This window comes from Leuciscus leuciscus (assembly GCF_965113295.1).
Source record: "Leuciscus leuciscus genome assembly, chromosome: 20".
Taxonomy (NCBI): domain Eukaryota; kingdom Metazoa; phylum Chordata; class Actinopteri; order Cypriniformes; family Leuciscidae; genus Leuciscus; species Leuciscus leuciscus.
In genome coordinates this window covers 19089225-19115025 of record NC_138744.1, presented here as the reverse complement: position 1 = coordinate 19115025, position 25801 = coordinate 19089225, and the positions used below count along the sequence as shown (strand labels likewise).

Below are 25801 nucleotides of genomic sequence, written 5' to 3'. Positions count from 1 at the left end.
GCCCAAACAGCCAAGTGGGGGCGCTATAATGAAGATAAATGCGTTTTAGGTTGTACATTTTGAACTGTGTATCTCCTGAACCGTATATCACTGGAACCATGATCTCTAAATGTAATCATTGAGTCAAGACAAACCAAACGTATATCCTAAATGTAATTTCTGTTCTTTGTGGGTGTGGCCCAGGTTGCTCAAACTCTACAACCTCGAAATGCAAGATTTTCATAAAATGACAGATGGACAGTGATAAATTTGAGTGGTCAGATCTCTAATCTAATTGTCCTGAAATAACGGATTGTCTGAGAAATGCTTTATAATAAAAACAAAAACAAATTCTTAAAGTTCCAGCCCTGATAATTTCAGTGTAGCTTTCATTCCTTTGCAAACTCATTTATATTTCTGTTATCGAAAATACTTCCGCTGTGTTTATTTAGTTTCTGTCTTTGTAATTGTTTACATAAACAATAATAACCTTGTTTTCAACATGTTATCTAACATCTCTCACTTTTCCTCTCGCTTCCTTACACCTCCCAGCCCCGAGTTCCTTTACGATGTGTTTGCACTTTTTTCCCTCCTCCCACACTTCCTCTGTTAGCCCTGTACACCTCACACACTTTTCCTCTATTTATCATGACTTGTTAATCCACACCATGGTTTTCCTGAGCCTGTCATTTCCTTATCCATTTTTAGCAAAAGTGATAATATAATGCCGCCACACTACAACTTTCCTCTCTGCTCTCTTTCTGTCTATCACCCTCCTCCATTCCACTCTCTGTCTCTTCTGACTCATACTCTTCCTGTCTGTGTCTGCAGTAAGCTGGATGCCTTAATCTATGATGCAGCCGTGTTGAACTACATGGCTCGTAAAGATGAAGGCTGCAAAGTAATGACCATCGGCTCAGGGAAAGTATTCGCCACAACTGGTTACGGCATCGCCCTGATCAAGAACTCCCGCTGGAAACGACCATTGGACCTGGCCTTACTGCAACTGGTGGGCGATGGTGAGAGTCTGAAGGTTCTGCAGTATCAAAGTGCTAAAATTGAAGGAATTGTATATTAGTGCATTTATGCTGTTGGGATGTAGGAGATTAAAGTATTTTTTATGCATGTTTAACAAGACTTCATTAGCCTGTACTGCTAGCTTCAAGCCATCTTCCCAGCCATCTTGTTGTAATCCAGTTTCCTTAACATGACGCAATATGTATCTTTTGTCTGCCAGGTGACATTTGTCTTTGTGCTAGCAGGCTGTTTACTGATTTAAAGGAGGTGATAGCAACCTATTGATGCATAAAAGAGATGTATCATGTATCAAAGATTCAGTCTTGGGAATGACAGAAGTGGTGTGTGTGTGAGAGAGAGAAATGGAGAAAGAAAGTCTGCTCTGTTCCAAAACCTATGAGCTGCCTGATGCAGGATTGTGGGTCATCAAGCTGTGTATTTAAAGACCCCATGTGGTGAAAATCAAGTTTTTAATGTTGTTTATATGTCTATATGGTGTTTTTAATATGCTTTAAGAAAAACCATGTGCAAATTCATAAGTCAACACCATTGCAGTATTTTCTGCAGTGAACCTAAGACAGTCTAAAAAACGCTAGTGTTTCTGACGTCACAAACTACCTTGTAACCAATCACGTCAACGTGTGATCGTCAACGAGTTGATCTCTGAGCTGGTGTGAGTGAGTGGAGGCAAGGGTGTAGAGTTACATTCAAGCTATTTTAAGGCATGAAGAATATTTTTTAAATTCCAAACTAGTCAGTTAGACAGTTCCATAATGGTTAGGAAAACTACACAGGCAGTTGCCTGTGTTGGCAGCAGGTAGCTAGTCAGCTCACTAGGTTTTGGAACCAAGCAATTGTGTGAGATGTGTGTGTTGAGTGACTGTCCATTATCACACTCCATAGAGGATTAGCTGGTATGGATTTGCAATGTCAGAGTGGAACGCATCTGATTCAAATGTGCTTGTCCAAGTACTAATTCTTTAATTGTCATTTATACACCATCCTCCCTGCCTTCTTTCAACACACACATACACAAACACATAAATGTACTAGCTATCTCACACAGTGTTTTGTTTCAACTGGATGGTTTGTTTGATTGCTGTTTAAATCCTCTTTGGCTTTTGGTGTGTCAGAGAGAGAGAGAATGAAAGAATGTGTGTGTACGCCAGGTTCCCACAGTGCGATCGTCACACTGGTGCCAGGTTCTATTAGCTAACACCACAATTTAACAGCTGAGAAGCTTAACAAGTGAAATGAACAGTGACTTTTTTTTATTCATTTGGTTGGTGGTTGTTCTGGTGGGTGTATTATCTGATGTTATTTTCTGAATTCTGTCCTTGTTTTACATTTAAAATGTTAAAAACCATTGTGGTTTTCTGGGGATAATGAGTATATATATATTCAAATATTTTAATCTCATGGATTTTATGAATTTCTGCTGTAATGACTGCTCTTATCACTCTTCTTTTTCAAAATGCTTCATTGGACAATCATGAAAGAAAATGTCAGTGCTGTTGCTAAAGGTTGCCTTTTAAAGGTTGCCTTTTCTACATAAGCATATTTGTTGATGGCATACTGTATCAACGCAAAATAACATGTACAATTCTTAACTGATGAAATTGTGCCAATCCAAGAAATTAGCTCTGAAGCTTAAACATGTGGGAAGTTACTATGGAGGTACTGAATAATTTTTTTGCTGTACAACAGCTTCAACTATAATTTTTACTTTTATGTTTCTTTTGAGCCTTTAAAAGCCCCAGGAAACCACTTGTCCATCTGCAGCCTTTTCATTTCTTTTAAACTCCGCAGGTAACCTTATTGGTCAGTACCACGCAAAAGCACTTCTTACCTGCTAAAAGCGTTTTGTTATTTTATCTCTGGGCCAGCAGCTTTCTTTGCTGTGGTCGTCTAGAATAGGAGTCCTTTTACCTACTAACAACAGAGGACTTATTACAGTGGTCAGAGATGCCTCTGCGGTTCTGATCTGTTTATAAAAGTGTTGACCTTTAAGGCTGATCCAAGAGCAATGTTTGCTTTAGCATGATAGTGGTTTGGGTCAGGATGGGATCAGAGGGGGCTGCACAGGGAACAGTGTTGGAGGTCACACAAATGGCACAGACTGGCTGTCTGCCTGAGCTTAAAGACCTTGCTAAAGCATTAGCTGTTAAAATGTGCCCACTTAATCGTGCCAACCCTGAGTTCCATTGCCAAACAGAAGCTGTTATGGCAAGAGCAAAGGTGTGAAAGTATGTCTACATGTGTTAGAATGTGCTATGTGCACATTTGTACTGAATGTGTGGGTGTGTATTTGTAACTTAGCGTGCATCTATAAAGCTGTGCAAGCGTGTGAATGGTGCCTACAGTATGTGTGTATATTATAGTTGTGTGTGTGTATATGTATGTTCTCAGTATGACACACCTGCTAAGTTTGGCTGTGGTCAGTGAAGTGGTTTGCCAGAGCCACTGGCAGGAGTCAGAAGGAGGTGAATGGACAGTGTCAACAGAGTGAGGCAGTGCTCGGATCCAAGCTGGGCTCGTGCTGTTATCTGTTCAAGTCCCATGTGGGATTCAGCTTGCGCTTCCTCGTCCTGCTTGACTGCATTTTCTTTTGTGAAATGTTTTATGTGATGTGTCTGCGGCATCTCATCTACATTGTGATTAATGCCCGCAGGTTACGCTTGCTGGATAGTTTGTTTTGATAGCATAAGAGACAGATGCCATAATTCAAACTCTGTGAGAACAACGCAACTGTCATTTACAGTGTGATGGGTGATGATGTACTTTTATTATGTTACACAGCACTATTTTGAGATGGCCCATACTGAGATAACGTGGTGCAGTTGGCCAGTTCTCATCAAAGCAGTTAATGCTGCAGTACATGCCTCGGTCTAGTAAGGATTGCAGTAATTCACAAGCTCGTCTTTCTGTAGATAAAAGGTGAGATTCTGATTTTCTCTTGAGTTTGCAGCAGGCCTGACCATCTTCCAGCACAATTAAATGATTATGATCTCACCCTTTCACCGTTCGGTCTCCCTCTCTGTCCTCTTGTTTTTCTGCCCTCTGCCTATCACTCTGTTGCTCCTTCTTTATTTTATTTCCCCTTTCCTGTTCCATCTTTCACAACCAAATATGTACGTCCACATGTACTGGTTTCCCCCTGTCGCCATCTGTCTTAATCCCTCTTTTTATGTTAACTTTATCCTCTCTGAATAGAAAAGGTGCTTCTGCTATTTGTCATAATGACAAAGTCACTCTCTTCTTCTTTTCCACATGCCTTTTACTTATTTCTTCACATCCTCTCATTTCCCATGATACAATGCAGCATTGAAAAGACAAAGAACTTTGCTCTCCTTCCTTTTTTATCTTCTCATTTACCCTCTGAGGAAAAGAGGATATGGGTAGATCATTATGCAGGACCTAGCCTTTGCTAGCCTACAGGCCTCTTGCTCTCTTCCTCTTCCTTTCACTCTTTCAAAATTAACAAAAACTTCCCCGTTTGATCAGCTTCTAAACAGACCTTCACAGTAATGTTCCCATTTACCCACAGGGACCTGTTCACTTGACCTCTGACCTATAATGTTTTTAGTATAAAACTCTACAGATCTCAAAATAGCACCTGACTTAGGTTCACAACAGATTTACACACATTTAGTTTTAGCATCTGCTTCCTGCTACAGCAAGCATGTGGGAAAGGCAACTCAATGCCATATTGCATTCATACATGTTTTATTGATACATCTGTGCCAAGTAGTTGTATCACTTATTAAATGAGAAAATGAGTAATGTAAATGCCTTGCATTTCTCTCCCCTCTCCACTCAGATGAGATTGAGATGCTAGAGCGTCTCTGGCTCTCAGGGATCTGTCATAATGATAAAATTGAAGTGATGAGCTCCAAACTAGACATAGACAACATGGCCGGTGTTTTCTACATGCTGCTGGTGGCCATGGGCCTAAGTCTGCTGGTCTTCGCCTGGGAACACCTGGTTTACTGGAGGCTGCGGCACTGCATGAACAAAATGGGCCAGTCCGGCAAACTGGACTTCCTACTCGCCTTCAGCAGGGTGAGAGAGAGTGTGAAGTGAGAGTGTAAAGTGAAAGAGTGAGTGATTATTAGTCACTGGATGAAAGACATATGGAAGAGTTTGAGTAGAAGAAAGATGGTAACATGGACATGCCTGTGGTATTACAGATGGGGTGAGAGTGATGCAATGAAAGCTGATTTGCCCTTATTATCAAAATATAACTTAACAATTTATTGTACTCTTAGGGAATGTATAGCTGCTGCAGTTTTGAAGATGAAACTGCACAAGGTGGGGTTAAAGTCACAGTTCCTGGCCATCATCACACTGCCATGATTCCTGCTTCTTCCTCACATGTGGTCACTTCAGCTGTATCCAATCCAGCCATTGCCATGGTGCAGCAGCAGCAACCACAACAGCCTCAACCTCCTCAGTCTTACAAAACACCTCTTCCTGGTTCCCCTCCCACAATTGTTCATTCTGGAGCAGCCCTGGGTCCTGCAAATACTCAACTTATAGGAGCTCCGCTCCCATGCACTACTTTCTTACCCCGGCCAGATCGCAGACTGGCGGTTGTGGACCGCTGGAGACTACCCAAAACCGCTAGTGCCACCACCTCCATGGGTGTGAGAGGAGCCCTAGCAGAAACAGGGCCCTTACCCCAAAAGGTGGCACCTACCTGGGCAAGTGGTGGAGGTACGGGTAGTGGTCTAGATGGATATAAGCGCTACTATGGACCTATTGATCCGGAGGGACTTGGGACATGTCTGGAACAACAGACAGGTTCTCAAACTCCAAAAACTGTCCCCAGAGCCCACCAACAACCCCCACCAACTAGTGTGGCTTTCTATCAGGAGAAGGGCATGGACCATGGCATGGGGAAGAAGGTGGGAGTGGGTACTGGTGGAGGGGGTCAGGGTAGAGGGGTTAAATCTCTGGGAACTCCAAGGCTTCCTCCTAAAAGCCAGGCCCCAGCCCCGCTGACACCTAACCCCCCGCTGCAGCACCCCTCTCCCCCTCTCCCTTCATCCTTCTGGAGGAAGCGGCGACCAAAAAAGCCCAAAGAACCTGGTGGCCCACTGTATGAAAACATCCTGCCACTGGGCCGGAGAGGTGGAGGCAGGGAAGCGAGTCGAAGACCGAGACCCTCTCCTCCTCTCCCCATCCCTGTGCCAGTCACACATTCCCCATCCTACACTCCTCCATCACCATCTCCCTCACTCCCCTACACCTCCACATCATCCTCCTCATCCACCACCAGCTCCTCAACCACATCTTCAGCCACATCCTCACGTTCCACCTCTCCTTCATCCACTTCCACAGCATCATCTCACAGCACCCGAGATAGAGAAGGTGAGGAAGAGGATGAGGAGGATTTGGATGAGCTGACTGAAGAGTCTAGTCTTCTGCAGGGCCACAACAGAACCAGGGACAGAGAACGGTCTATCCTTTCCCCTAGATCTCTCACTCATGGACCTCCTCCTCCTATACCCCCACGTAAACCGTGGGGCACCTTTGGAGACAGGGAGCATAAGAAGGACAGAGAAAGAGAGAGGGGTGGCAGTCAGCTAGCACAGCTCCAGGAATGGTGGGCAGGGTGGGCAGAGAGAGAGAGGGACAGAGAGAGGAGTAGTGGAGCCCAGGGAGACACAGAAAGGAAAAGAGAGAAGAAACGTAGGAAAGAGAGAGACAAAGAGAAAAAGAAAAAGAGGAAGAAAAACAAAAAACGGAAAAAGAGGGAGGAGCGTGAAAGGGAAAGAGAAAGAGAAAGGAAGCGTCGCAAGGTGAAAAAGAAGAAAAAGAAGGCAATGAAAACAAAAAAAAAGAAGAAAGTGTCTTCCGGTAAGCGGTCAGAGCCAGAGGAGGGTGATGCTGAGGCAGAAAGAGATGGAGAGGGGGATGGGGATAGAGAAGGAGAGTACTCATCATTTTCCACTCAATACCGCAGCGCATTTGTGGACAAAGGCAGTCTTTCAGCTTGGGAGGGAGAGAGAGAACGAGGGAGGAGAGATGGAGGTGAGGACGAGGGGGACGATAGAGAGGACGAGAGTGGGGGAGGTAGAGGAAGGGAGAGAAGACCCAAAAGCTCCCATTCACAACATCAACCATCCAGCAAACGCTATCCCAACCTCAACAAACTCCCCTCTTCAGTCAAATTCTGGGTCAGTGGAGGAGAAGCAGGTGGCACTGAGGCCTCTGGACCCTCCCCTCCCTCCTCTTTACATACGCTCCTCTCCTCGTCCAAGAGACGGAGGAGTAGTGGGGTAGAGAGAGAGGCAGAAGGGAGAGTAGGAGAGCGCAAACCACTGCTTCTCCACTATGAAAGGGGGCGAGTTAACACAAGAGAAGGCCTTTCCCTCCATGAGTGGGACTCTGAGGATGAGGAGGAGGAAGGGGAAGAAGAAGAGAGAGAGAGAGAACGAGAGAGGGAGAGAATAGAGGAGAGAGTGCAGCGTGCAGGGAGAGGAGCAGTGTCTGAGTCAGAGAGGGACAGAATAAGAGCAGAGGAAAGCTTTTCTGATGAGGGGTCCTCAGGAGAGTTTGGCCGTTTTGAGAGGTACTGGGAAGGAACTGGTGTAGGTGGAGCCAGCGGAATTGGGGGTGGGGGCTGGTTTTTTGGAACATACCCTGCTCGAGAGAAAGGTGGAAGTGTCAACAGTAGAGATGATTCCATTTTGGGTCGGGCTGAAGGGTGGGGTGTGGCAGGTGATTTCTGGGCTTCAGGTCCAGGGATTGGATGGGGTTCTGGGGGAGGCAGTGGAGGGCTGGGTTCACAGTGGCCACCCCCTCCCACCTCCCTTCCACCACCGCGACGCTATTGGTCAGTGGACAAATTACAGATGAAGGGTGAGAAGCGTAGCCGCAGTGGGCCAAAAAGCAAAGGTCAGAGGTCTCGGGATAGAATGCAAGATGCAGCATCATGTACGTGTACACAGTATGGGCACGGTAGGCCCCACATACACCACAAACACAGCAGTGCTCAGTCCCATAGTCAGGAGGATCTGCTTCCTCACTGCCACAGCTTCAGTGGAAGCTCTCGGCCCAAAGCACCCCCTAATCCTGACAAATCCAAATCCGGAAGCCAGTCCAACCTAAGTTCCCAGCAAGCCCAGCTCTCAGAACACATACCCCAGGCATCACCCTCCTCACCTCAGCCACTCCTACCCTCATTATCTGTACCTTCTGCTCCCAACTCCCTACCCATGCCCATTCCTCCACCTCCATCCTCTGCATCCATGTCCCCTCCAGCTGTGCTTTCCCCTGGGGCTGCTTCCGGCTCCTCCCAAGCAGCCACCGCCAGTGCTAAGCTTCAGTACCAGAGACTTCGGTCTGTGCCCCAGCCAAGACGATTCTACTCCCCACACCTGCCACTCAAAGCCAAGAGCTTATGCTCACGCCGTGGTTCTGCCCATTTCTCCAGCCTAGAGAGTGAAGTATGACACGGGGCTTCGCTGCTGCGCGTGTGTGTAAGCTCTACTGTGAAGCGCAGCTGGAGTGTGATGCACATACATGCGCCGCACCAAGACGAGGAAAACGTCCACGACATTGACCAGAGCAGCAAAGAAACAGCAGTCAAAGCAGGGAAAGGCTCAACAAATTATGCCGCGGTCACAATGGATACTCCAGCCGTGCTCCATCTCCGGTCTGAGCTGAGTATTATGATGTCCTCTGTGCTCCTCTCCTCCAATGAGAACAGTGGATAGCAAATGTCTGGGATCTTTCTGTGAGTAATGATGTCATGTTTACACATATACACTCCCTCAAACAAGGAAAAGACATTTTTGGATCGTCCACATACAACATGTGACAGACAACAAATACTGCTGTGGCTGAAACTGGCTATTCAGTTTATTTACAGATGACTAAAAATTAATATATATTCAATCTGAATGCAGTCTTGGAGAGCCTCAGATGATCAGCATCAACCCACTGACTGAAAAATTGTCTCCATGGCAACCTGATGCTCATAGATACAGAAATACCCTTTTTTCTTTCTTTTTTTCTTTTCTTTTTCTTTCTTTTTTTGACACTTGCAACAGTGATGTTATGGCATCAGTACCTGTTTGGCTTCCTCTTTTAAGGCCATGCTGGAAAATTATTAATTGAAATTTGACCTCAAAGTAAACAAAGAGTAAACTGTCACTCTTTCTGTATTTCTGATTCAAAGATAATCAGAATCTACATGGAGCCATTTCACTCATCAGAACTCTTGTTGTCCTATCAGAACTCCAATGCCATGGTGTCACTTTGACATCAAATAGGGATGACTTTATGTTCTAAAGAGACAGACTTCAAAAGATAAACAATAAGAACACAAACAAAACAAAAATGTAGCAATTTTTTCTGTATATTTTTTTTCTTTTCCTTTCAGGTTTCCTTTTGTTTAATGCTGTTTATTGCTCTCACTGTGGTCGTATTTTAACAAAAGGGTAAACCAGCTGTGTCTGATGTTAAATAGTGGGATTATACATGTGAAGGCAATTTTTAATGAGTTATTTCTTTTGATAACAGAATTTTCAAATTGTCACAACTAGATCCACGGCACTGCCCAATGTGATGGTCCTTTCTTTGCATACAAGCAATACTTGTCTTTCATCATTTGATGATGGGTTGCAATATTTATGATTGGCACTAGATGGCTACATAATATTAAAAACTGTATGTTAACAATTATAAATGGTGGACCAAGAGTGGATCATGCTTGTTTTGTACCTTAATCATTAGGTTTCGAACTGACAGCTTGCTTTGTTTCTAGGATGGTTAAGGGCAATGTTTAAAAAAGCTGAGGCTGTCGTTGTCACTGATTGTGCATTATCAAGTCAAGCCTACTTCCAGTGCAGAGTTGCATATAATAAAGCACAAGTTGCTGGCTCTTGTCAGTGCAAATGTTAACATATGATAATGAAGAGTCAAGGACAAACATTTCTTATCGATTTTTAACCAAAAGCATTCTACACCATTTATTTTGGCTTGAGTATTGATGTCAATCATACAGAGATTCGGTTTCTGAATACCTATTTGACGTCAGGCACCGCTTATTTGCCCGTGTTGTAGTTGAATGTAGCTTTGAAATGATTTAGCAAAAAGTAGACATGCGGTAGATTTTGTAGCATTCTGGATACAGTTACTCATCACAAGAAGTGACAATTACACTTTTATTCTGGGGGGCATAGAGGGCTTGTACATGTCGTCACAGATCAACAGATTTGATAGCCCTTTATTTGATATAAGTGATGTTTGTCTCCCTTTCATATCTTGTTCATTTAAACAAGACCCCCTGTGGAAGGTTCGTCATCAACTACAATAAAATTTAGGGCTTTTTCACATTTTAAAGACCCACCTGTCATCGCATGAGTCAAGAAATAACAAGCTCAGGTATTGAATTGCGTGTTGTGTAAACTGAATCACACACAACCACTTAATCCCCTCGGTCAGCATTTCTTCCAATGCCGGGAATACGGGTGCGTCAGCGTAAAAAGTCCACCGCACCCGGCATGGAAGGGGGAGGGGCAGGAAGATGGATGTAGAATGATTGAATTAATATAGTGTGCCATGAGTACACTTGATCTGTCATTGACCCTTACTGAGTTAGAAGGCGCTAACACAGAATTCTGTGACTGCATGTACAGAACAGACTTATAATTCCCATGTAGCTTTTTCTTGAGAACAAAAAAGAAATATTATCTCTATATACTATGTTTTTGAGAATGTATCATGTTATACTGTGAATTGACATAGATATTTTATTGCCCATTGTATTCAGTTTTCATTGCCATCATATAATTTATCTATACAAAATATATATATGTACAAATAAATATATACATATATATACAGACAGGTATATATATATATAATGAGTTAAGTTTGATATACTTGGAGGAAGTGGTAGAAATAGTTTTAAATGTTTTAGCTTTGTAGCAATTCTAGACTCTGGAGACATTTTTGAATTTTGATTCCTCCTATATGACTGTGAAAACATTAGTGCCTGTGAAGAAGAAAAAAAAACAATTCAAGTCAAAACAAGTTTCATCCATCCATCCATCCATCCATCCTTCTGTCCATCTTTTCTTATTTATAGCAGATCTTCACAATTAATCTAATACTACCTAAATAGCTTTCATATCATTTGTGTTTTAGCTCTTTGCCCTCATCGCTGTGTCTGTCCTTTTGATATTCTGCCATTCCAACTGTCCATCTAGCCAGTTAGTATTCCATCCATCCATTCAGCCACCCATCAGTCCATCAGTCTAATAATAACTACTGATTTCTTCTTATTTTGTAGTTTTCTTAAAATCTTTTTTCCACAACACCATTGATTAGGCAACTTAAACAATGTACCTCTGGCATTTTCCTTTTTTAGATATTTTTAATCTCTGTTTATCCCTCTGTATGTTCTCTCAGTTAGCAAAAAACAAAACAAGAAAAAAAAAAAAAAAAAACAGAGACCAGTAGCTACTGTGTTCCTGCTCCTATCAATTGATTATTGAAGATAATGATCAATTACAGTTATGATGTAATTGATAAATGACTGAAGAGTTGTACCTGATGACCATGACACTGTAGTGAGAGTCTGGGCTGTACTGTGCCTGATGGGTAATGTGTGTAACTGTAACATAATGTTGGCGTACTGACTCATGTTGATTAGGAGGTATGGTAGGCAATAGATATGTCATCCCATCTCCAAACAAACACTCACTAAAGGCTTCCCCTTGTCAGTTTAGACTTGTGATCTGATTGTGAAATAGACAAAGTACAAGGGTTGGATATTGTTGGTAGAATTGTCCATGGTGGTCAATATTTGGCTGGGAAATTAAAGTCACATATTGTGTTAAGGGCTGGTCAGCTGCTACTTTAGATTCAGTGTGGCTGTTTGTTTGTATGTCTGAGTATCAGAACAGGAGAGAAAAGACTAGTGTCCTTTTTCTACACTGATGCAACCACACTGATGCATTATGCATAATCTGTGTGTGCATCTCATTTGCTATCAGTATTCCGTTCAAAAGTTTGGAGTCAGATTTTAATACTTTTCTTCAGAAAGGATGTATTAAACTGATCCAAAGTGGCAGTAAAGGCATTAATAATGTTACAAAAAATAATTTCAAATAAATGCTGTTCCTTTGATGTTCATCAAATAATCATAAAAAAAAAAATCATTACAAAAATCAGTTTTCATAGAAATATGATCAACATTGATATTGAGAAGAAACGTTTCTTTAGCTCCAAATCAGCATATTAGAATGATATCTGAAGGGTAATGTGACACTAAAGACTGGAGTAATGATGCTGAAAATTCAGCTTTACCATCACTGGAATTTTCTTTAAATATATATTCAAATTAAACCAAAATGTACAGACCCAAAGTTTTGAACGGTATTGTATTAAATATTTGGGCTTATTGATTAAGCTTTCAGCTACCAATATATTTTTAGAACTCTTTTTAAGTTCCATTTTAACACCCTTTCTGACGATTTTCCCCAGTTAACATTTAAAAGGTCTTCAGATTCCATCTGGACTTGCCAAGTGAGTGTCACAATGAATTTAAGCTCTGTAGTGAGTGAATGAGGAAGAGAAAGAGACAGATTATGTGCAGGTTTGTACTGCATATACAGTTGCTTTGTAGGCGTTTCATTATTTATGTGGTGATTGTACGTGAGAAAGAGTGTGTGCGCATACAGCATTTATATACACCCATACAAAGTCTCTATCCATCTCCTTTTTCCTCTTTTTAAATCAGATTTTTTTTTCAACTGTTTCCTCGCACTCGTCGGCCTGCTATAATGCATAATTCACTCACTCAGGACAGACATACATACTCACACTCCCTGCAGCTTCAAGGATAGCACAAATCCTGCAGGTGTTCTAGAACTGTCTCTGGCTCTCTTTCTCCCTCAGGAGCTTGAGACTCAGAGTTGCTCCAGGTAGCTGTTGGCACCATGATGTGAGGCATTACTTGACAGTCAGCTCGACGGATAAAAGCGCAGCTCTTCCCTCTTGATCACAGCTGAGCAGAGATCAGTGTGTGTTTGTGTGAAAGCAGGTCAGCCCCTGTGATAGACCACTACATGTTTTACTTAGCCTACCCTTATTCCGCAAGCTGCAGCTGAACACTAACAATAATGTCTGAGATTCAAGGCTGGAAATTCACTATATTTTTGCTTTGTCATGCAATTAATGAGCTCTTACATGTTGTGAAACCCATATTTAAACAGGGTCCTTCATGTCACATCACAATTATAATCCCATCTCCCATTCAAAATGCAGAAGGAAAAGGAGTAATTACTGTTTTACTTTAGTCTTAACAGCTAGAAATTATTCTGTCTAAGATTTTTCTTTTTTTTAGCAAATCTGTTTTATTGTGAAATTTTCTGGATTTTTTTAAATTCTTTTTTTTTACTTTCTCACCATTTTATTTTAAATGATTGATGTGGCATTGTGTAAACTGCACTGTAACTAAAGGCAGTGTGAGTGTGTATGTGTGTGACAGGCAGCAGTTGAGGATGTTTATTGCCTTTGCACTGTACAGTCCAGACAGAATTCATCCACCAATCAGAGTTTGTTTGGTTTCGACATCATGTCTTGGGAAGGGGTTTGAAGGGGTCAGTGCTAAGAATTGCTTCATAAAGAATACTCTTTAAAATACTCATTGCCTTTTCTTATTTGTCCTGTAACTGTATTTGTGTGTGTGAACGTGGAAAGGCATGTTTATGTGTTTGTCTGTGTGGGTGAGAATGTGTGTTTTGTCTTCCACACATGCCTGTGAGGGTGATGAAGTAAATTCTCTTGTATCATGGTAAGAACTTTCTTCAGTTCCTTGGTACGCGTTTCTCTGAACCTCCCCCCTCTCTATTCCTTTGAGCGATGTGTTCTGAGCTTTGATCTTTGAAGACCAGACCTGACCTTATATAAGCCAACATCTCTGTACACAGTCATGAGCCTGATGAGCTGTGATCTTCCTCTCTTGCCAGTTAAAATGACAAATACACTGCACACAGTATTGCACAATATCATTATCAATGCTTTAACATATTAATGAATTATGTGCAAGCCTGCATTCGTATTTGTGTGATTCTGTCTTAAATCAATTTCTCTTTTTTTTTAAACTGAACTTAGTCTAGATAGATAAATGGGTAGTTAGATTATTAATATAATATTTTCATTATCTTTATTATTACATGTTACTGTGCAAGGTTCACATTTAATGGAAAACATTGGAGTGTTGAAAAAACAATAAGTTAAGGCAGCATTTTGCTGCATTTGTTCAAGCAAAATCATCACTTACAGAGAAATTGGCTTAAAATAAATACGGAAATGGAAATTAGTCACTGGGGTCTTTTATGAGCACATTATTCAGTCACATGACTCAAGACAACATTTTTTTCCTGCATCTAGGGCTGTGTTTGAAATCGCCCCCTATACCCTCATTCACTATTCCCTACATTACTCCACTAATATAGCCCACTTGAGGGAGTGAATGAAAACGAGTGAGTGGATTCGGACAGCCGTTGAGCGTATATCGGTTGTAGCCTACACTCGTTGTTGCGGTGCATTGTGGGATTGAATGAGTGCACTCAATAACGTTCACTATGGTTTCGGACGCCACTACAAATGGCAGTCCCTTCAAATAGCGCCCTATTTGAGAGTATAGGGGGCGATTTCAGATTCATTGCTGGATTCCTATTGAAATTACCGAATTTCGTCCATTAAAATTAGCTGAACGGTAATAGTATCATTTTAGTGTCAAGTTAAATTTAAAGGGATATTTCGCACAAAAATGTAATTTACTCGCCCTCATGCCGTTCCCAACCTGTATGACTGTTTCTTCTGTGGAACATAAAAGATGATATATTAAGAAAAATATATCAGTGTTGTGCATACGATGGAAGTCAATTGGAACTAAAACTGTTACTAACATTCTTCAAAATATCTTCTGTGTTGCACAGAAGTATGGAAGTCATACAGAATTTTCATTTATGGGTGAACTATCCCCCAAAAAACATTCTTGAAATACAAGCATATGATTGCCAAATAATAACCTCTGCTGTTGGAAATCAGCTCTTACTCTCCCCGTCCTCACTCACCCTGGAGCCGCGTGGCGTGTGTATGTGTGCCCGCTGGGGCGAGAAAGAGATTGCCGGATATCTTGTGTTTTATGCATATGCTGCGTGAGTGAGATAGCTGAACTTCACTATATCTAGTGTTATCGCTGTGATGGTGGAGAGCTTTCAGCCTCATCTTGGGAGTGTTTTCAGCGGCTGTAGATGATCCATCTCTGGGGTGTGCTGATGTCTGCACATCGATCAACACTGAGCCGTGTTTATGTCACTCAAAAGCCGCAAGAGTACGAAGAGTTCTGCCACGGCACAGCAGAATCTGAGTCCTCACTTATCCTCTCACTATAGCATCAATGCTCAGATTAACACTGCACGTGTGCGCGAGCGAGCGAGTGTTAGTAGCGGGATTTGAGGCTCGCACACACTCTCATATATGATAGAAGCAGCAATGCTCTCTCTTTCATCATTAGCCCAGCGTGCCGCAGGCTGCACCAGCGCATCGACTTGATCTCTCAATAAAAAAAAGAAAAATGCAAGACCAGGGGAAAGACAGAGAGAGAGATAGAGAGCATATTTTCATCCACAAAGCAAATCATGTCAGATCTACTTTTTTCACGTGCATATTACTGCGCTGGGACCGAGCGACAAATTACCCAGAATTCACAGGGGCATACTCCAACTTCACATGGCATAGCGCTCGTCTCCCATCATTATTGACATTAGCATTAATGTCAATTTATCTTGCAGGACTTTGCTGCTGCTTTTATAGATAAAACCATTGCGAGCGAATGCTGCACATGGTGCAGAGGCGATTAAAGTCGCTTGTTTTTCCCAGTTATTTTTGTCAGTTCAAAGGCCTTTGGATCCTCTGCAGCTGCTTTGTGCCATTCAGTATGCACCTGAAATAGGCTCTCGGTTCTTAAATAGTTAAAATCCTCTTTTAAAGTGAATGAAAATGAAAAGTTTATAATAACCGATGCATATGTTTAATTTAAATGTGATCATTATGAGATGGCACAGTTGAGTAGTTTTCTGTGGGAAAGCAGATGCTATCTGCCGGTGTCTTTTGGTTTCCAGAAGCAATGTTTCTGAAATGTAATTTGTGTCTAATTTCATTTGAAAGTAGGAAAAGCAAGACCAGACACAAGCACATTTGGATGTTTTCATTTTGCTGTAATAGATTCATGTAATTGGTCAGATTCTGGTCGTCTTGAGAGAGAGAGAGAGAGAGAGAGAGAGAGAGAGAGAGAGAAGCAGAAAAAAAGAAGTCTGGGGATGGTATAGATGCAGAATTTTTCCTCTTCATTAGTGCAATGTCAGGACTAATAAGCTGATGGCTTGTGGCCAGTATAAACTCTGCTTTGTACAGTAAAGAGAGAGAGATGCACTTTGATGTTCTAATCTTCTGAATCTACCTTTATCTCTCTGTAAACAAATATTTCATAAGTGTAAATCATAAGCTGTGTACAAAGCTCTCAAAGCCATTAATGTGGTGTCGTTGAACAGTGGTGTCACAGAAAATAATTACCGGGGAAAAAGCTGCATAATTTGTTTAGCATTTTATGGTTTCTGACCACATAGCTGCCAGTTCAATATAGCTTCCCTTTGAACAATTAATCCCCGTTATTTGGAAGAGATATTTATTCAGATCAGTGTTACCATGATAGATGTGAATTTCCAAATGTTACGCAGCTTGTGGTTTATTACCACTGAAAAGGATAGATCTTTACTCTTTTGACCTTCATTTATCTGGATTCTTGAAGGGTTATACATGCTGCAACTTGTTATACCTGAGTAGCTAATTGAGTAATTAAGCTAATTAGAGTGATTAGTTGGCCAGACAGTGCACTCAACTGGGATGGCCAAATTTTATCAGCGTCTGAGAGTTCCTAACGAATCCACCCTGCAGTTAAGATCAACGAGCTAGAAATAAAGAAAGCTGCGGGTTTTGCTATGTGTGCGTTTGTCTTCTTGCTGTTTGTCTAAACGCTTGTTTGTCTGTCTGTGTTTGGTTAAAGTACAGAGTGGATCACATCGCATGAATGAAATAATCAAGGGGGTCTTAGGTTACAATTGCGAGTTAAGTTTTTGAGCCAATCACCTGAGCTGTAAAGCCGCAGGAAAATGACGTAATGGCTATGCTGATTGACTGGTGCCACAGTATCAAACCTTTTACTAAAGACTGTCCCGTCTGTACATAAGCTGTGACGCCAAAGGCAGCAGACAGGGATAAACATAAGCCCATTTCATGCTTTTAAGATCATTTCAAAGAAAATGGGCACTGACTAAATATCTATAATATAATTAAATGTTTACATAATACACTGCAATTTTTGAACGTCAATAGAGATAGATGCTTTTTGGCAGGAGAATCTACCAGCAGGAGCTTACTGGACCTTGCCAAGCAGCCAACCTCAAACTTAGAAAATATGAAATGTATATCATGGAAATATGATGGAAAACAAGGTTCTGAATAGAGTGTGTTTACTGTGGAGGGTGAATGCAGAAAAAGAAAAAGAAAAGAATTCAATGAAGCATAATGTATGGAGCCCCTAAAGGGACATGGACCTATAAAACATATGAGATGAGAGGAAAAAATATTTTTAGCCCTGTGGAACTTTGCATTCGCTCACAATGAACGAAAAGGTCTTGCGAGTGACCGCAAAGTTTCTTTGGGGAACGCATAGGTTTTTTTGAGCAAAGTGTCTGGCGAATGCAAAACGTGCGAGAGGACGCAAAAGCATTGATATATATATATATATATATATATATTTTTTTTTTTTTTTTATCTCATATTGTTTTCCTTCACCATGTCCCTTAGAGGCACCATAGTTATGTTCACAGTGTCATTAAACGATTAGTTCACCCAAAAAATTAACCCAGCACAATGATTACTCTCATGTCATTCCAAACCTGTAAGACCTTCGTTCATCTTCGGAACACAAATTAAGATATTTTGGATGGGGGTGGGGGGGGAACTACAAAAAATATATAATCAGCCCATTTAATCTTTTCACAGGAAAACGTACAGCTACTCACATCAAATTAAGTGTACTTCTCAGATTTCAATCTGCACATTGATGAAAACCTTCCAGATGAGAATCACTACAGAAACCCTGCAAAAGATTTAAGGAAAATCTGTAAAAAGGAAGTTATTAATATCCTCCTGCCATTCCTCAGACTCATTTAGACAGCCTCATCATCCTCATATCTGTCAAAAGTCACACAGGAGGTGTCAGTGAATCACTGATGATTTAATGAATGCAGTGCTTTTTCGTAAAATAGGCTGCCATGTTTCAGGTTAGTTTAAGACTGCTTTTGTGCCTGAAGCAAAAGTGCCTCTGTTATCAGCGCTCTCAGGATTTAAACTGCCTCAAACTTTATCAGGAAAACGAAGAGGAAGAAATTAGCTGTGAAATGCTGGGGCTTATATAGGAGTCTTATGCAGTCATCAAAAAGGTTCAGTCAGCAAATGGAAATATTGGCTAATAACAATGTGAATATGTGAGGGTTATTTTATAATAATTTACATTGATGAATTAAATATACTGGTTTTGTGTGTATTGGGGTGTTTACTCTTAAAAATTGTGTCTGCATCTAACACAGATCTGTATGTGTAACATAGTCATTTTAACACTGCTATGGTCCCAAAGAGGTAGTGAAGAATTTTGATGGATTTTCTAAAGGTATTTGAGTTGTGGATATCTCCAACTCTGAACTACCTTCCCTCTGTTCCTAACAAGCCTCCAGATAGTCAGTGACTATTGCCTTTGTTCCATTTTATCACGGTCTCTCTCTTTTTTAGCAACTAATCAGCAACAAAACAGTCTCTCTCTCTTGTTCTGTGTGAGAGAGGTGTGTTCCCAGAGTACTGCGGGCGTGGTAGAGTGCTTTATGGCGGTAATGTATTTCCACTCAGCATTGCCATAGTTCATTTTTACGAGCAGGAGCGGGGCATTGTAAAGCAGGCAGAGATAGCGCTGTGAAATATTCCTCCCTGTGTCCACAGCATGACCGCTGCTCTTGTAATTTCAGATGCACTCTACCAAAATGAAACAAAGAAACAAAATAAATAAATATATGTATATAAGAAAATTCAGTTTTTATATATATATATATATATATATATATAAATTCAGTTTTTAAAAAGAAAATCTGTATTTTTTTAGTAATGAATATTATTATTCTATTAATAATTTATAATATATGGCCTGGTTTCACAGATAGGGATTAGATTAAGCCAGGATTAGGCAGGCCTTAGTTAAATTAGGACATTTAAGTAGCTTTTATAAACGTGCTTTGGAAAGAAAAAAAAACATTACTGGTGTGCATTTTGAGAAAAAAACAATGGCACCGACATATTTTTAAGGTATGTCAGTGCAGGTTGCTTTCAGTTAAGACAGCCTTGTGTGTGAAACTGGGCATATATTTATAGCCTAATCATTCAAAAACTCTTGAGTGATTCATTGAACCATTTTGTTCAAAAACACTTTCCCCGTACCCTTATATAGCGCACTGCTTGAGGGAACATCCATTTGTAGTGGTGTCTGAAACCATAGTGGACATTATTGAGTGCACTTATTCAATCCCATAATTCCCCCCAATAACAAGTCGACCGATGTAAACTCAATGGCTAGTCATTAGAGCAGGAGTACTCAAGTTTGGAGGCCAAGAGGGCCGCATTTTAAACCACATAAAATGCAAAGAGCCACAAATTACATCTTGGATCGTAAGACTTTTATTTGGGCCTACTCAGGACAATGTATAGTTTTAGTGAGTATTTACAGTTTATTATCTAGCTAAGTCTTACTAGTCCTTTAATAGTTGTTGTATTTATTTATGTCTCACTGAACATGAAAAAAAAAAGGTATTTAAAAAAAAAAGGATTTAGTTTGTCTTGCTGTATTCATACTCAGAGTATGAAAGAAAAAAAAAGCTCAAATGCATTAAGAAAAACATTCTTAAGCAAATAAACTTAAGAACTGATGAAAAGAAGTCCTTATTCCTAGTGAAAAGTCTGCATTGTAGTCTACAAGTAATTTCAGGTCTGGCTGTTGCTCACTGGCTAATCTGAGAAGCTAATCTTTAATATTATTATTACCTCTACCTTTTAAATTGGTAAGAATCCAAAATATTATTATTTTTGTTCAGTCACAGTCTCGCAAATCGTCTAATTATAACCAACACTGTAAACACAATAAATAAGAGATTCACTGTGAGGTCAATGAAGTGAGGATAGCTCTGTAATGGTAGCGCTCTCTGCTTGCTTTCTGTTCATAACACATTGACATTAAAGGTTACTTATTATACCCCTTTTCACAAGATGTAATATTCAAGATTCAAGATTTTTATTTGTCACATACACAGTTATATAGAGAATATATAACCAGCAGTGAAATGTAAAAACAGGTATATAATATAAATCTATAGTGTCCCCAGAATGTGTCTGTGAAATTTCAATTCAAAATACCCCCCAGATCATTTATCATAGCTTGTCAAATTTGCCGGTTTTGGAATGTGAGCAAAAACGCGCCGTTTTTGTTTGTGTCCCTTTAAATGCAAATGAGCTGCTGCTCCCCGCCTCCATTCAGAAGACGGCCGATCCGAGCTTCCATACTCCAGCAATAACAAAACACGCGAATAATCTCACTCATCCCAAATCTCGGAAATAACCAGTAGTGGAGTGAAGCCTTACAGAGAGTCTCAGGAAGAGATGCAACTTTTAGACGCACCTGGACGTTTCTGAATGGTTAGAGGATACATTTATGTAGTTGTTGTGGAGTTACAGTACATTGATTCATCTCATTGACTTGCATGTACCGTCATGTTTAACTTTTACACAAGTTAACACAGTTCCCTGAATTCTTTATAAGAGAGCTGTGACATTTTTGGTCTAATAGTGTTCTGTGCTCGTCTGTGCAGCCAACGACAGAACAGTTTGCTCGAGCTTTTGCCATTGCGATAGAACTGGTTACACTGTTGTCGATAGCGGAAACCAAATGGCGGTACCGTGCCGTGGGTGAAAACCATAGACTGTAAAAAAAAGATGGATGACGCCCCTTCGCTCTCTTCCATTGGTGAGAACTGAAGCCGCTGTGGTGAACAAATGAGTCCTACCTGTGCTGCGTTCCAGTCCAAAATTGTAATGCCCTTCACTCGCTAACTTCCCTCTGTCTCGTTCACTCGTTCACTTGCTTACGTTGCACGAGTGCCCACTACTGGCGGAAACTGCAATGGGCTGAATTGGAACGTCCTAAGCCCTTGATCACTTGGAATCAGCTGTGGAGTTGATTTATTTATTTATTTTTCCCTTTAAGAATTTGTTTAATGCAGCATCCAAATGTTTATAGGTGTGTTTGGGTTGTTAAAAAAAATAAAAATAATAGAATTAATATATCATAGAGTTGTTTGTTGTGGTGGTGATTAGAAGAGATCTGTGGGGACGTCACAATCGTACTGCATTGTGGGACATATAGGTGCCTGAAGTGTACATATGAAGTAGACTCGCTCCCTGTGTCAAAATCGAGGGAACGAGGGTCTGTCCATATAAACTTCCCTCGTCCACTTCACGAAGCGGAACGCATTTCAAAATGGCGGCAGGGATTCCCCCGAGGGGAAGTGCTTAGGGAAGGCCGCAAGTACGTGTCTAAAAGTGGACTGGAACGCAGCAGTCCAAAGTTGTCATGCCCTTCACTCGCTAACTTCCCTCCGTCTCGTTCACTCGGATGTACGTCATTGCTTACGTTGCACGAGTGCCCACTACTGGCGGAAACTGTAGTGAATTGGAACGTCCTAAGCCCTTGATCACTTGGAATCAGCTATGGAGTTTATTTATTATTAGTAGTATTTTCCCTTTAAGAATTTGTTTAATGCAGCATCCAAATGTATATAGGCGTGTTTGGGTTGTTTTAAATTTAAAAATATATAATTAATATATCATAGAGTTGTTTGTTGTGGTGGTGATTAGACGAGATATGTGGTGACTTCACAATTGTACTGCATTGTGGGACATATAGGTACCTGAAGTGTACATATGAAGTAGACTCGCTCCCTCGGTCCAAATCGAAGGAACGAGGGTCTGTCCATATAAACTTCCCTCGTTCACTTCATGAAGTGGAACTCACTTTAAAATGGCGGCAGGGATTCCCCCGAGGGGAAGTGCTTAGGGAAGTTCGCAAGTGCGTGTCTAAAAGTGGACTGGAACGCAGCCCAGGTCCTACTGAAGAGATTAGTCCGAGCTTAGGACCCAAGCAATCCGATTGGTTCAAAGCACGTCTTATGGGTAATCGCTTTAGTGCCTGGTTACAAATCATACAAAATCACTTTATTATAGAAGACGTTTGTACTACGTTATAACGAGTCATTAATGTATTTTAACTTATATGTTTCATATACTAGTTTTTAACCGAATCTATAGATTGTTAAATTAAACATTTCTCGTTGTTAGTGTTTTTTAAATTATAATTAAACAACATATTTGAGCTTCAAACAACTACATTCTCGACTGAGAAACTCTTAAAACTACATTTCGTGACACAATAACAGTAGTATTTTTAAATTTCGCGGTCTTTCTCCTTTGCTATTGACGCAACTTCAGATTTTAAATATTAGCATTTACATATTTTGTATATTGTATATTTACATATACAATATACAATTTAATTTAATCTTACCTTGCATATAGCAGCGGGATTTAGCATTCTACATAAAGCTACCACATAATAACACTAAAACAGTTCACGTTAGCTACAAGTTGTCGCGAGAACAGATTTAGATCAGGCATACTACTGGCATACTAATGGGGTCCTAAGCTCGGACTCATCTCTTCAATAGGACTCATTTGTTCACCACACCGCCAGTGTCCCGATATGGCGCTGACATCTTGGGACTTGAGTCTGCGCAGTAGAGATCTCGGGACCAGACCTGCACAGTAGTGAGCAGGAAGTAAAGCCGTGAAATCAACGCTCCGCCCTCACTCTCGCAGAATGCCCTCTCCCTGAGTACACTTTTTAAGAAATTGATTGCAGTACGACAAGAGGCTTGTTAAAATAAAGTAAATACAATCTCCTCAGTCCTCTGAAGATCCCGAAAAAAATGTCCGTTGGTGCTTCAGTGACTACTTAGCTCAGAGAACCTGTCAATCACAGCTGTCAATCATGACGCTACACCACCGTTTTTATAGCATCACGTAACTAACTAAAAAACAACTTATTTTAGAAACAACTTGAACTTTCATCAGCGTGATAAAAACGACAGCGAATGAAAGAAACCACCTTTGGAAAAACGATATTTGAAGTGTAATTTAATTGTTTAGTTGGTCTCACGTCCCGTTGAATAACACTGGGAGGTGGGGTTTATGGCCTATACTAGGACCAGTCACCGGGGGGCGATCGAGATGTTTTGGCTTCAATTTTCAGGGCTTGTGCAGCACGCTTGGTGAAAAGCTTGGTATTAGGGGCGGTAATATTATAATAAGATCCCCTTTCTATGTCAGAAGGGGAGCGAAATCTGATCTGCTTATTTTTTTACATGCATGCAGAGTAAAAGGCTTACCAAAACAAAGTACTAGGTTGTCACTTTTCACGTTTTCTGGGTTGGTAGACGCACTGGGGACCCGATTATAGCACTTAAACACAGAAAAAGTCAGATTTTCATGATATGTCCCCTTTAAGAATAAAAGTTATGTTTTTCATGCTGCTAAGAGGACCATGGCCACTTACACACTGGAAAGTTTCAGGAGTGTCAACCGCATTAAATTATGCTAAAATAAAGCTACTTCATTTTAACTCTCACTCATTTGACAGCGTGCGCGAACACAGGTGCTTGACAAATGCACTAGAAAGATTATTCACTTTGCACGTGCACTATTCAAAGTGCCTTACATTGTTCTTTGTGTGCTGCGCGCATACACTATGCACGTTCTGTGCTGAAGACTAAATGTGCGCCACAGGCAGTGTACGCCTTCCCTAGTGTGCCTTCTTGTGTCACACTCGGTGTCTGAATTTGTTCACTCGTTTTCATTCACTCCTACAAAGTGATAGCCTAGAAATCTAGACGCACCCTAGCGGCAGCAACATTTATTTTGAGTGTAGTCTAGCAACTCTCCGTTGACTTTCGAGCTGGAAAAAACAAACTCTAGTCAGGCCAATCACATCGTGTATAGAGTAGGTGGGGCGGGCTTAACATAATGACGACAGAGTTGCGACGGTTCCAACAAAGAATGGCGGCTGCTGCTGGCGAACAGCAGTCTTTCGAATCGGCTTTGGCCGCGACTCTGGAGCACTTAAGCTGTTCTTTGAGAAAAGAACAAAGAACAGCACTGAAGTCATTCTTAAAAAAGGAAGATATGTTCGTAGTTTTGCCGACCAGATACGGCAAAAGTTTAATCTATCAACTAACTCCGCTGGTGGGAAAACGCTCTGGTTGGTTGTAGCGCTATTCTATTACGTGCAGAGGGAATTTGAAAGACAACCGTTTATCCCGCCCCTCGGATTGAGCCGTGCCAATGGTGAGTTGCCAGACCTAACATCTTGATGTAGGTCTGGCTTGCCAGGCTAACAAAGTGATATATAGGTGAGGTAAAGTAGCGAATGAGGGTATAAGGGTCTTTTCAGCCACTGATGACTACAGGAATGCAATTAAAAGTAGTTATACTATTAAAAAGACCTTGCGGTTTCTTGGTTTTGTTCAGTTTTTTTCCATTTCACTTCCCCACATCTAGCTTTTTTTTTTTAAATCTTACATATGTAACCCGGTTCCCTTTCGAGGGAACTCAACGCTGCGTCATAGCATTAACGTTATGGGAACATTATGCAGTGTTGAGTTCCCTCGAAAGGGAACGGGGTTACATATGTACGCATGTAACCTCAAAAGGAACTTGTTCTGTGTGAAAAGCCCCTAACTCTATTCTGGTCTCACTTAAAACTATTTGGGGGTAAATGCAAAAATACATAATCTGTTGCTGTGTACCGTATGTCCTTTTGAGATGAGAAATTTGTTTTGTTTCATTCTTATTAAGTAGCATTGTTTAGATGTTTTTTTTTTAAGGTAGGTGATGATAAAACGCTCCCCTTTAAAAATTACAGGTGTGAAAAGGCTAAACATGATGCATTTCTGTGATTTGCCTCATGGCCACGTTTGTAACATGATACTGAAAGCCTGCCATACTGTGGCACTGCATATCATCAGAAATGCTCTTTACGTGTTTGGAGGTGAAAATGATTTTGTCCTCTTTTCCATCACCTTTTCATTCTGTCTGCACGAATCATTTGTTCTCTACTTTGTCCTTTTATTCTTTTATTTAGCACATTTATTCATTTTTATTTCTTATTACACCATACAGAAGCCCGGTGTTGCAATGCATCTTCTATTATTAAAGGGATAGTTCACCCAGAAATAAAATTCTGTCTTCATTTACTCACTCTCTTGTCTTTCCAAACCCATTTATCTGTCTTCTATTCACCTTATTCTCAACGTAAGAGCGGGAGCGGGCCATTGTAACTTGATTGTGTCAAGGTCTCACTTCCATTTAGCTGTTCAAAAACTATTCTGCTTGAGATTGCAAACTGTTGCTTGTTATCATATTATTTAGGGATTTCAAATTTCAAAAAGGGTGCCAAAGCACCAGAGAAATATCATAAAAGTGGTCCCTGCATATATACGGCTTGTGTACTATATTCAGCATAGCATTGTGTGAGTAACATGCTGTGAGTTATTCACTGACAATGTCC

At 40.9% G+C, this 25801-nt stretch overlaps 1 protein-coding gene across 4 annotated transcripts in view; it reads left to right on the top strand.

The window, feature by feature from the left end:
- The window catches only part of grin2db (glutamate receptor, ionotropic, N-methyl D-aspartate 2D, b), an 87383-nt gene extending 73724 nt beyond the window's left edge, over window positions 1-13659 (top strand). For all 4 annotated transcript variants that reach the window (XM_082149098.1, XM_082149101.1, XM_082149100.1 and 1 more), the window contains 3 exons: window positions 811-998; window positions 4817-5058; window positions 5265-13659. In XM_082149098.1, coding sequence (XP_082005224.1) covers window positions 811-998; window positions 4817-5058; window positions 5265-8456 — 3622 coding nt within the window. In that variant the 3' untranslated portion in view covers window positions 8457-13659. The remainder of the gene's footprint in view (window positions 1-810; window positions 999-4816; window positions 5059-5264) is intronic.
- The last annotated feature ends 12142 nt before the right edge of the window (window positions 13660-25801 follow it).